The sequence below is a fragment of the Cyprinus carpio genome, chromosome A20, assembly GCF_018340385.1.
Source record: "Cyprinus carpio isolate SPL01 chromosome A20, ASM1834038v1, whole genome shotgun sequence".
Taxonomy (NCBI): Eukaryota; Metazoa; Chordata; class Actinopteri; order Cypriniformes; family Cyprinidae; genus Cyprinus; species Cyprinus carpio.
In genome coordinates, this window is record NC_056591.1 from 13,075,239 (window position 1) to 13,087,657 (window position 12,419).

The following is a 12,419-nucleotide window of genomic DNA, read 5'->3' on the forward strand; positions in this document are numbered from 1 at the left end:
GATTCGCGTGTAAATGATAAACAACAAAAACAGCTCCTGTGTCATTTCAGTCATACTTAAATATAGATTATAATGTTTTTTTTTTTTTTTTTTTTTTTTTTAAATAATACACTATACTTTTACCCATAGGCGCCGGTCTCTGGGGCTCGAGTACCCACAGAAACACGCCAGATATGAGCTATTAATTTGAACCATGTTATAGTGTGTCCATAATATTTCTTCTAGAAGCTGTCTATATGCTTTATGTTAGACCTAATTTCTTGTGATTACTTTCTTGCTCCATTTTTGTAATTTATTGTGAGAATTATTTGTTGCATTTTAACTAATCATTAGGCTTAGTAAAAATGTGAAAATGTTGGCATTTCTAGCCAATCGTAATTTAACCCTCTGAGGTCTAGGGGGTTTTGGGGGCCTGGAGAAGTTTTGACATCCCCTGACTTTTGTGCTTTTTTCAGTTGCTTATAAACATATACATGGATAAAGTCTAATAACACTGCAGTCAGTACAAACTGGGCTACAATAATATGTAAATAGCATGTATGTACATGATTGTGTTTTTGAGAAAACAATGTTTATGCGTTGTTAGTAAAAAACTACAATTTTGAAGTCACTGAAATAAGGTCATAAAACACATACAGGACATTTGTTCACAAGACTGTCAAACCTGGAGCTTGTAGCCTAGAATTTTTGCTTCAAAATGATGTGAAAATCATCTTGTTTACTCACTCACAGAAAACAATGGATTAATTAAAATTTTCTAAGACACTTTTTGTTTCTAAAGGGCATATGTGAGTGGGCGTGATTGACCATGAATATTTGTGTGATTCACACCTGAGAAGACAAAGGCTCGCATAATGAGCTGCATAATGAGCCTTTCAGTCAGGTGTGTGACTGAGAGGGAAGATTTACAAGAAAGAATGTGAGGACAAAATAAATGTATATATTTTTAAGTTTGTAGTTTATTTAGAATATATTTAATTATCCCACAAAATAACTTGAGATTCACTTGTGAGTGCAGTTAAACAGTTTATTAGGAACAATCAAAGCTGACTTTCAAAGCTGAATTTTTAGCATCATTACTCCAGTCACACGATCCTTCAGAAATCATTCTAATATTTTGATTTCTTACTCAAGAAAAACATTTATTATTATTATTATTATTATTAATTTTGAAAAGAGATGATTTTTTTAATTAATTGAAAGAACAGCATCGTTTGTAACATGATTATTGTATTTATCATCGCTTGTGTGCTAAATAAGTTTATATATATATGATAAATTACATTTTAAAATATATTCAAATAGAAAGCAGTTATTTTAAGTAAAAATATTACTATTACTAATATTTTAGTAAAAATATTTCCAATACCTCAGAAAGAAGAATGAAAAAGAAATCAAACTGAATATTTAAAAACAAGTTTAAATGGACAAATCTTCTACACATATTTTTAATTCTTCATTTTCTTTCTTGACATACTCCAGTTTGTGTAAAAACCCATGGCATGCTATTTCTGTGCATTTTGAACACTTTTTGTATTCAAAATTGTATTTATTTTGTCCATCAGAATTGTGCTTTCTCTTTAATTGAGTGTCAGCAGTGCAGCACAAATAGACTCGGCGCCAAAACCCCCGCTTCACTACTGCTCACGCGATGCTACTGCTTGATGTTTGCTCGCTGCTCCTGCTGTTGGGTTTAATGAGTTCATTGATTATAGTGTAGGCGGAAAAAATTACGCGCTGCTCACACTTGCATTGTGAAACCGGCGTTAGGATACCATATGTCCGGCTCTTTAAGTATTTGGAGCTGTGATGATCACCATTGCAAATACAAAAATCTGAATGGCTGTTTAAATCATTTAAATAGGTTTTAGAAAGTAGCACTGCGCAGCTGCTTTGTTTCCAGGGTGAAATTCTTACTTTGCTTACTCCTCTCGAGAATGACAGGGTATAATGGGAACAAATATAACTTACACAGGCAATACAAAGTATGTAAAAAAATATAGAAAATACAGTAAAGCAAAAATATAAGTAATAATAGTTTAAAAAAGAAAGTGATGAAACAGAAAGAAAAGGAAAAGAGAACCTGTATGCTAATTAGAAAAAAAAACCTGTCTTTAAAAATTTCTTCACAGAATAAATGTGCAGTGCAAGTAGCAATAAAGTGACAAATTGTAAAGTGTCAAGTGGTGATAAAGTGAAAACTAGGATCAAACTAGGGGCAAAAATCACATTGCAATCTGAGAAAAAAAAAAAAAAGAAAAAAAAAGGTAAAGTGGAGGGGGCAGAGCACCGAACCCTGAGGTACCCTGGTAGTTAGCTTACGTGACCGCTCTCCCCTCCAATACCTCTTTGTGAGGTAGGACTAAAATCAGCAAACTATAGTTCCTCTGATTTTCAAAATTTAAGAGACAGTAAAGTTTTGTGGTTATCAGTGTTGAATCCTGCAGACAAGTCCAGCCAAATGAATACACACGATCTCCCACTAGCCACAGGATTTCAGTGACAGAATGTCTGTAAATATCAGCTTTTAAAACCTGACTGATTACTGTCTAGCAAGTTGTTCTATGAGAGAAGAAATCTGAGAAGAGATACCTGAGGGTTACCCAATGCTTTTTTTTTTTTCTTTTTTTTGATGTCTTAGGCTAGTGGGAACAGGGTCAAAGGGGGCATGTTGTAGGATGGTTCAAGAAAGTTAGGAGGAGACCTTAGCCTGGAGAGTGGAGCATTGTGGGAGTGTCGTGGTTGTTCATGAATGTGTGGAGTAAAGAGCTGACTGATTTTACATAAGAAGAAAGTGTCACAGTGATTAGCCATATAAAACACACAGTTGGGTGTAAGATCACAAATACCAGACAATAAACTACTAAGGCTTTTGATGATTTTTAAATATGCATAGTTCTACCTTATAAAGGACTAGTGTTTATTTATAACTAGTGTACTGTAGTTATTAGTGTTATTAGTAACTAGTGTAGTATTATTTATATACTAAATTATTTATGCATATTTGCTCTTTATTTTTTACATTTTTTCAAAACTTCAATTTTAATTTTAGTTTAGGTTTAGTAATTTGTTATGTGCTTTGGATTATTTTCCCCCCCAGTTAATTCCCTCAGTTTAAGTACTTTAAAGGGATACTCCATCCCAAGATTAAAATTTTGTCATTAATCACTTACTCCCATGTCATTCCAAATCCGTAAAACCTTTGTTCGTCTTCGGAAAACAATTTAAGATATTTTGGATGAAAACAGGGAGGCTTGTGACTGTCCCATAGATTGCCAAATAAATAACAGTGTCAAGGTCCAGGAAAGTATGAAAAGCATCGTCAGAATACTCCATCTGCCATCAGTGATTCAACCGTAATGTTATTAAGCAACGAGAATTCTTTTTTTACACAAAAAAAGATTTGCCAAAATGGCGTTACGCTGATTTGGAGACACAGAGGAGAGGGAATTGTTGAATAAAGTCGTTATTTTTGTTTTCTTCGTGTACAAAAATATTCTCATCGCTTAATAATGTTAATATTGAATCACTGATGGCAGATGGAGTATTCTGATGATGCTTTTCATACTTTCCTGGACCTTGACACTGTTATTTATTTGGCAGTCTATGGGACAGTCACAAGCCTCTCGATTTTCATCCAAAATATTTTAAATTGTGTTCCGAAGACGAACAAAGCTTTGGTTTACGAACAAAGCTTGGAAGGACATGGTGGTAAGTGATTAATGACAAAATTTTCATTTTGGGATGAAGTAACCCTTTAACACTAACTTATTTCAGTTAGTTGACAAGACAGTATTTCTTCAATGTTTTTGTCTAATATTTGTTGATCAAGTTTTTCAACTAACATTCTTATTATATATCAATTTTGCTTCAATAGTTAGTTTCGGTTTCAGTTCTATATCAGTTTTGTTTTAGTTAGTTTCAGTTTAATAGTTAAAATTTTATACAAAACAACACTGCAAAAGACAGTGAAATTCAGGTGAGTGTTTGTGTGTGTGTTTGTCTTAGTGGAAAGATATGAGACTATTACAAAGCATATTAATGGAGGACCCCACTGCTGCCATTTATCACACTGATTAGAGCAGAAGCTCTTATACTACAAGGCAAGAGAGCACTAAAAAGAGCAAGAGAAAGACTGTGAGGAAGAAAGAGATGGCAGTTGGAAAATGAAAATTTGTGTTTGTGCACACGTAATGGTGTGTGTGTGTGTGTGTGTGTATGCGAGGATAGGCATATGTGTGAGTGTGGATGTGCCTCGGGCCATTTCTGTGCTGGAAGGACTGCTGAATGTGTGTGTGTGTTTTTGAGCTCCTGAGTGGAGCGTTATTAATGCGATTCTTCCACATCCTTGATGTGCCAGTAAACCAAAGGACTTTGCGCTGGCCTGTGTACTTTTTCACCCACCACACAGGCGCACATACACAAATACTTTTCTTTGCCCTCACAAAAACACATTAACATTCACACCCACGCCGACACTTTTGCAAACACGCACGCTCATTTGGCCTTTTGGCTTGCTTGCACCCAACCCTCTGGACAACTGGACAGTCAGATCACACACACACACACACACACACACACACACACACACACACACACACACACACTAAATGCCTTCTTTCTCGGCGCAGGCTGTCAGTCTGTTTAATCAGTAGTTTAGCACTCCTCTCCACTCAAGTGCGAGAACACAGTACATCTCTGTACCGACGGCTGTGGTGGAGATGGATGATTGTGCCATTATTAAAGCCCTCCTCTGCTCTGTGGAGACGGTTTTAAGTCCCTGCTGGGTGTTAAATAGCTAAATCATGTTATTCCTGTACACGATTCAGACTGAATAACTTCGAACTGCAGCTTAGAGATTGTGCTTGTGCATTTCTTATGCACAAGTATAGCCATATTCTATACTTTTGTAGTCCAGTAAAAATGTCTAGGTTTCTTACACCAACAATAGCTGTAAGCTACTTTTTGTGACAATTCTCTCCTCTCCCAGACCCTTAAATCTAAAGAAGTATATTAAAAATGTTTTAAAAAAAAATTCTGGTGTTAACTATTTACTACTGTTAAACTCAGCACGAAATGGAAAATCACCCTATCTATTTTCTAAAACGTTGAACATTTAGTAAAATAACAGACTTTATTTGTGTTGATGCATGTTGGATGTATCCAATCATTTAATCTTTTAATCAGCTTGCATTTAGATCTTCCATCATTCAATCAACAACCCATCAACTGAACCAAGTCCCACTTGGAAGTACATCACATGAAAGAAAGAATCTGATGTTGTTTCAGTTACATCCAGCTTTTAAAAATATTAACACTAGCTATGTGACAGTATCAAAACTTTGCTGTTAGAACATCCTGACCAGCCCAAAAGCATTGGTTAAACCAATGTTTCAAGTTTAAGACAGGACTATGTGTTTGGAAATCTTTTTAAAACAATCACTATGCACTTGATTTTGCATAAATTAAATGGGATGCTTTTTGTTGCTGTGCCTCTAAGACTTAGGCTACGTTCACACTGCAGGGCTTAATGCTCAATTCCGATTTTTTGAAAAAATTCGATTTTTTTGCAAGGCCGTTCACATTTTCAATTAAATGCGACCTTTTGTGATCTCCTGTGTGAACGTGAAATGACCCAGAAGTGACCCGCATGCGCAGAAGAAGTACTCAACGGCCAACGACATCACTCGTTGTTTGCGGAAGTAGCTAACGTTAAACATGGATGTCAACAACAGTGTAGGCAACAGCGGAGCTCTTTTTGCAATATTAAAGTTATTTTCCCAACGGAGCCAGCACAATTACAATCTTCTCGTTTTAAGAAGAAGATGAAAATTAAAAAGAAGGAGGAGAGCAAGGTTTTTGGCCATGGCGTTTTGTGGAGCAGTGTTAGCAACGTCGGTACAGAGAAACGTGTGGGTGCAGAGTCGCAGCCAGGAGTGGTGAGATACTGATGTGAGTGGCTTCTTTCTTCTCGTTCCCGCCTACTTCAATGCAGAATTATGACGTTTGTAGCGTATCAATGACGTACGGGTCGGATACATGTGGCCTGGCCGTTCAGACGGAGGTCGCATTTCAAAAGATCGGATACGTATCGGATTCAGGACCACATACCCAAGTGGCCTGGGTCACATTTGAAAAGATCGGATCTGTGTCGTTCAGACTGTCATGAAAAGATCAGATACAGGTCGCATAGGGGCAAAAAAATCGGAATTGGGTCGTTTCAGCCTGCAGTGTGAACGTAGCATTAATCATTATGTACTTGATTTTGCATAAATTTGATGGGATGTTTTTTTTTGATTTTGCTGTTGGATGAATTATAGTTGGCTGCGCCTCATCCTTCAATGACAACCTAGTTGCACAGCCTGCATTACATTGTGACAGGTTCACAAAACATCCGCACCAAAATGTGCTGCACAAAACTCTGTAGGTCAGACTGAAATAATCAGGGTTGTTGTCAAAAATAAACTTCAAATGCTTGTTTCTAACATTAGGATTCTTCTGTCTATGCAGAGACACAGGTGTTACCCCCCACCACAATGTTTGCTGAACTTCCTGCACCTCTAGATACCAAATGAAATTTTTTATTTAATGTGACCTGTTGTTTACACTCACCTAAAGGATTATTAGGAACACCTGTTCAATTTCTCGTTAATGCAATTATCTAATCAACCAATCACATGGCAGTTGCTTCAATGCATTTAGGGGTGTGGTCCTGGTCAAGACAATCTCCTGAACTCCAAACTGAATGTCAGAATGGGAAAGAAAGGTGATTTAAGCAATTTTGAGCGTGGCATGGTTGTTGGTGCCAGATAGGCCGGTCTGAGTATTTCACAATCTGCTCAGTTACTGGGATTTTCACGCACAGCCATTTCTAGGGTTTACAAAGAATGGTGTGAAAAGGGAAAAACATCCAGTATGTGGCAGTCCTGTGGGCGAAAATGCCTTGTTGATGCTAGAGGTCAGAGGAGAATTGGCCTGATAGAAGAGCAACTTTGACTGAAATAACCACTCGTTACAACCGAGGTATGCAGCAAAGCATTTGTGAAGCCACAACACGCACAATCTTGAGGCGGATGGGCTACAACAGCAGAAGACCCCACCGGGTACCACTCATCTCCACTACAAATAGGGAAAAAGAGGCTACAATTTGCACGAGCTCACCAAAATTGGACAGTTGAAGACTGGAAAAATGTTGCCTGGTCTGATGAGTCTCTATTTCTGTTGAGACATTCAGATGGTAGAGTCATGGATCCATCATGCCTTGTTACCACTGTGCAGGCTGGTGGTGGTGGTGTAATTGTGTGGGGGATGTTTTCTTGGCACACTTTAGGCCCTTTAGTGCCAATTTGGCATCGTTTCAATGCCACGGCCTACCTGAGCATTGTTTCTGACCATGTCCATGTACCTATGACCACCATGTACCCATCCTCTGATGGCTACTTCCAGCAGGATAATGCCCCATGTCACAAAGCTCGAATCATTTCAAATTGGTTTCTTGAACATGACAATGAGTTCGCTGTACTAAAATGGCCCCCACAGTCACCAGATCTCAACCCAATAGAGCATCTTTGGGATGTGGTGGAACGGGAGCTTCGTGCCCTGGATGTGCATCCCACAAATCTCCATCAACTGCAAAATGCTATCCTATCAACATGGGCCAACATTTCTAAAGAATGCTTTCAGCACCTTGTTGAATCAATGCCACGTAGAATTAAGGCAGTTCTGAAGGCGAAAGGGGGTCAAACACAGTATTAGTATGGTGTTCCTAATAATCATTTAGGTGAGTGTACATGTTCATGGCTGAGAAAACACAAACACGATTATAGGTTGTGCCATTTTTTTAAGCTTATTTTTAATAGTCTGAGAGAACTGAGGAGGGAGCTTTGCATTTGGACTGTTAGAGTATAGAGTTAGAGTTTGCTTCAGAAGAACATGAATATGTCTCTTTTCAATTTCTTTTTGGGTATTTGATTTTTGATGTTTGAGAGCGCTTGTTTGTGTATGTTCTATCAGATGCTGAGGACGTGCTCCTTACCAGACCTCAGTAAAGTGTTCAGTGATGCTGCAGAACCTGAAGGTGCAGTTGCTCCTGACAGCAACCTGGAGATTGAAGATCTGGAGGATAAAGCAGATGAGCAGTCTGAATCTGAGGAGTAAGACACACCACAAAACTCACATGTGTACCTGCTCACACACACACACACACACACACACACACACACACACACACACACACACACACACACTGACTTATCACTGTATCTCTCTCAGTGTGTATGAGGATGATGATCTGAGGGAGCTCAGAGCATCTATGGAGAGGCTTCTCCAGGAGGAGCGCAGTGATGATGATGATGATGAAGAGGAGGAGGATGGTGGATCCAACAGCAGCCCGGCTGATGACAGAGGCAGCTGGTCTTATTGGGTTGGCTAGGGCTGGTGATGACAAACGCAGTTCAGAGGGGGAGTGTTTTAATGGAATGGCTGAGCAAGATGATGATGTTAGCCACGGTGAAGAAGAACCAGGAGGGCCAGTTACTAACGGAATGGAGGTTGAGGAAGATGAAGAGCAGAACAGCAGTGAAGGCAAGCTTAATGAGGAGTGGCAGGTCAGGTAATGAAATCGACGAATACATCCATAAACAGCTGCAGATGCTAACTGTATCCACAAACAGAGCACAAGGGCTGAATACATTTGCACAAAACACAGGACAGACGAACAGCTGCTAACTGCATCTACGAATACAGCATTATGGCTAACTAGATCCACAAACATGTCAGTGCTCACAGCACAGCACAGCTAACCTTATCCGCAAATACATCCATGAACATTACACAAAAGCTTACTGTATTGTGCTGTAACACAGCACATTGGCTAACTAGATACACTAAAACAGCGAAATACAATGCTGCTCACTTCATACACAAACACAACACAATTAATAACTGCATCTGTGAACGCAGCATAACAGCTAACTGCATCTGCACGCACAGGTTAACCGCTAACAAACTCTTTAAATGCAACACAATAGCTAATTATTTTCACAAACACAACAGCTAACCTCATCTATGAACACAAATGTTGACACCATCCACAAAACACAACTAACTATGTTTAAAACAACCAACTCTGAACAATTACTGACTACATTAGCAAACACATCTCTATGGATATAAAACTGTAATGTAACAAACATGTTCAACTGCTGCTAAGCTCACTAAAAAGTGCTGCGTTTATTGAGCTAAATATATTGTTCTGGCTAATTAAAAATCTGATGATTGATTGGCTTTGTATGACTACAGTGTGGAATGACATTGGCAAATAACACTTTCAATACTGATATAGGTCAGCGTAGTATCAGCCAATGTTTCACAACAATACACTCTCACTGTGTGAACTTTGATAGATTGTAGTGCATGTTTTATCTCTGTGCATGGTTGTGTGAATGCAGAATGACAGTGAGGAAGAGGACGATGAAGACCTAGAGCAACAGGACAGTATTTTCAGTCGTCTGGAGGAGCTGCGGTTCCATCTAGAGCAGGCCATGGGCTTTGAGAACTTCATACAAGCCTACAACAAGATCAAGGTCTGAGTTCCTCGATTTTGCATTAAATGTCAACTCACCATGTCTCCAGTGAGATGAAGTGGTTTTGGTGCCCGGGTGAATGCATTGCAGAAAATACTGCATAAACTGAGAGGTCTTTAGTGGTCAAACACCACACAATAACAATGCAGCCATGTACTTCACTCATAAATTTTTAAACACTAAGTTTTGTTTTTAGCCTTCGGGTTCATTCTGGGAATTAGATACAGATGTTATCCTTAACCTTTAAGAATGTTAAATGTGCTGCCTTAGGGATGCTTTTTATATAGTTTGTCACACTGGGAGTGCAATAAACTGCTGTGATTTGCTGTATTTTTTGCTGCTGGTTGCACAAAAAAAAAAAAAAAATAACTACAGTGAAGAAACCCTGTAATAATAATGACCTTACAGTTCCTAACTTAAAGGAATAATTCATCCGAAAATGAAAATTCCTTCATCGTTTACTCAGCCTCATGTCATTCCAAACCTGTATGACTTTGTTCTCTGGAGCACAAAAGACATTTTGAAGAATGTTGGTAACTGTTTGAATTCCTTTGACCTCCACAGGGTATTAAAATTTTTGGGTGAACTATGGGTGGAATCCCTTTAAATATATGCATCTGTATGCAAACCTGTATGACTTTCTGTGGAGCACAAAAGAAGATATTTTGTAAAATGTCTGAATTTATTTTTGTCTATACAATTAAATTGAAATTGAATAGGTCCAATATTGTTTGCCCCCAATGTTCTTCAAAATATCTTCTTTTGTTTGCTTCAAAAGAATAAATTCATACAAGTTTGTAACAACATGAGTAAATGATGAAGTTTATTTTTTATTTTTTTATCTCTAGGTAAATTATCCCTTTTAGAATGTTGTTGCATCTGGCACTAGACTTTTCATTGGTTTGCTTGACTTTCTCCAGTAATATATTGTTATTTGTATGAATTTTGTTTGTTTATTTAGGCTATTCATGAGGATGAAGATGAGAACATTGCTATGGGCTCCAGCATGGTGCAAAGCATTTTAGGAACTGAGCACCAGCACTTGTATCCTAAAATCCTCCATTTGGTGATGGCAGATGGAGCTTACCAGGAAGGTAAAGTGTTTGCACACACATTCTCACTCTCTGATCCATTCATACACCATTTCATCTGATGTTCTTCAGATAGTCGTACTACTTCATTCAGTCAGATCTTTGCAGAAATAGAGCAATATAACATGAATGAGTGTAGAAGAGAGCGATTGTGTCATTCAGTGCAGTGAATCAAGCACTTTAGAGAATGCCTTGAAAACACACATTCATAAAGAGACGACTGTTTTATTCAAGACATAACCTGTTTTTATATTTGCGAGTGTATCTCCCACAGTTATTTTTTTCACTGTATAAATGTGTATAAATAATAGTAATATAAAGTGTGTTATATAATCTATTAATAATAATAACACTAATATTTTTATTTAAAATAATATCACCAACAAAATAGTAATAGTATCACTATATCTATTCTATCTATATATATATCATACTATCTATCTATCATCTATATATATATATATGTATATATATATGTATATGATAAGATTATAAATATTATATGTATATGTATATGTCTATGTATGTACACTGGAAACCCTGTAATAAATAAATAATAAAGTTTACATTATCCACCTCCCCAAAAATAATAAAAACAAAATTAGTGTACAGTAGAATTATATATAGATAATATATATATTATTATTATTATTAGGATTATTATTTATAATGGGATTTTTTAATTAAATTATTATCAATAGCTAAACATTTTTATTTTTATTAGTAATTATAATAATAATAATAAAACAATATATACACGTAAGTTATGTCTACCCCAGTTATTCATCCACTGGGTTTTAGTCCTTAGACTTACCAATACAAGACAATAACAAAAAAACTGTAAATATCATAATAATTTATATTTATATTGTATTTCCATAATATAAATTGTCTTTATATATCATAAAATGTAATGTTATGATTTTCATTATCATCATCTTTATTATTATAAGCAATAATAATAAAGATAATGATAATAATATCATTATCATCATAACACAACGCACGTCACAACATGACACAACAATGTAAAATCAAAGCAGAGTTCAGCTCTTAATGTGTGTAGATTATTCAAAAGTCCAAACAGATTTAGTAAGAGAGAAATAGATGCCAGCTCTTGCAGCAGATGTATTCGGCACAAGACATTCTGCACAAATCTCTGAGCTGTTTCCAGGGCATTTGGGTCAGGTCACATCATTTGGTTTAAGGGTATACTGTGTCTGCTTGTGTGTGTAGCAGCCTCTGATTGATGTGAGAGGTATTTCTGGCATTTACACTGTGTGTTCAAGGGCTAACTCCTGATTACGGACTTTAAAGTGACCTCTGACATCAGGAATATAGCCTGGAAGTTTTCTTCCAGGAGTTTGATTATCCTATAAGCATTTCCTGTGTTTTCTTTCCCTTGTGCCCCTCTCTCTCGCGCTCGATCTCTCAGATAATGATGAATAGAAGTTTATTCATCCGTGCCGCCGTGGCAGCCTTGGACAATCTGCTGGCAGGCTGAAGTATTCCCATGATGCACTCTGACAGGCTGAGGAGGTGCATGTGGAGGAAGGGGGATTTTAGAGAGAGAAGGGGGTAAAAAGAGAAATGGGCCACTCAAGCATGGGCAGTTTAGAGTCCACGGTTGACTTTAGTTCTACTTCCATATCCCAAGTCACCGAAGCACTACTCTTTAAATTATGTGCATGTAAATGTGCTGTGGATAATAATATTTAACCAAAGCGTAGCCGAGTGTTAGCAA

At 37.3% G+C, this 12,419-nt stretch overlaps 1 protein-coding gene across 1 annotated transcript in view; it reads left to right on the forward strand.

The window, feature by feature from the left end:
• Window positions 1–12,216, forward strand: part of LOC122148969 (serine/threonine-protein kinase Nek1-like) — a 35,031-nt gene extending 22,815 nt beyond the window's left edge. The window contains 6 exon segments of the mRNA XM_042777675.1: window positions 8,014–8,153; window positions 8,272–8,401; window positions 8,403–8,606; window positions 9,450–9,584; window positions 10,546–10,678; window positions 12,111–12,216. Coding sequence (XP_042633609.1) covers window positions 8,014–8,153; window positions 8,272–8,401; window positions 8,403–8,606; window positions 9,450–9,584; window positions 10,546–10,678; window positions 12,111–12,124 — 756 coding nt within the window. The 3' untranslated portion in view covers window positions 12,125–12,216.
• Window positions 12,217–12,419: the final 203 nt, after the last annotated feature.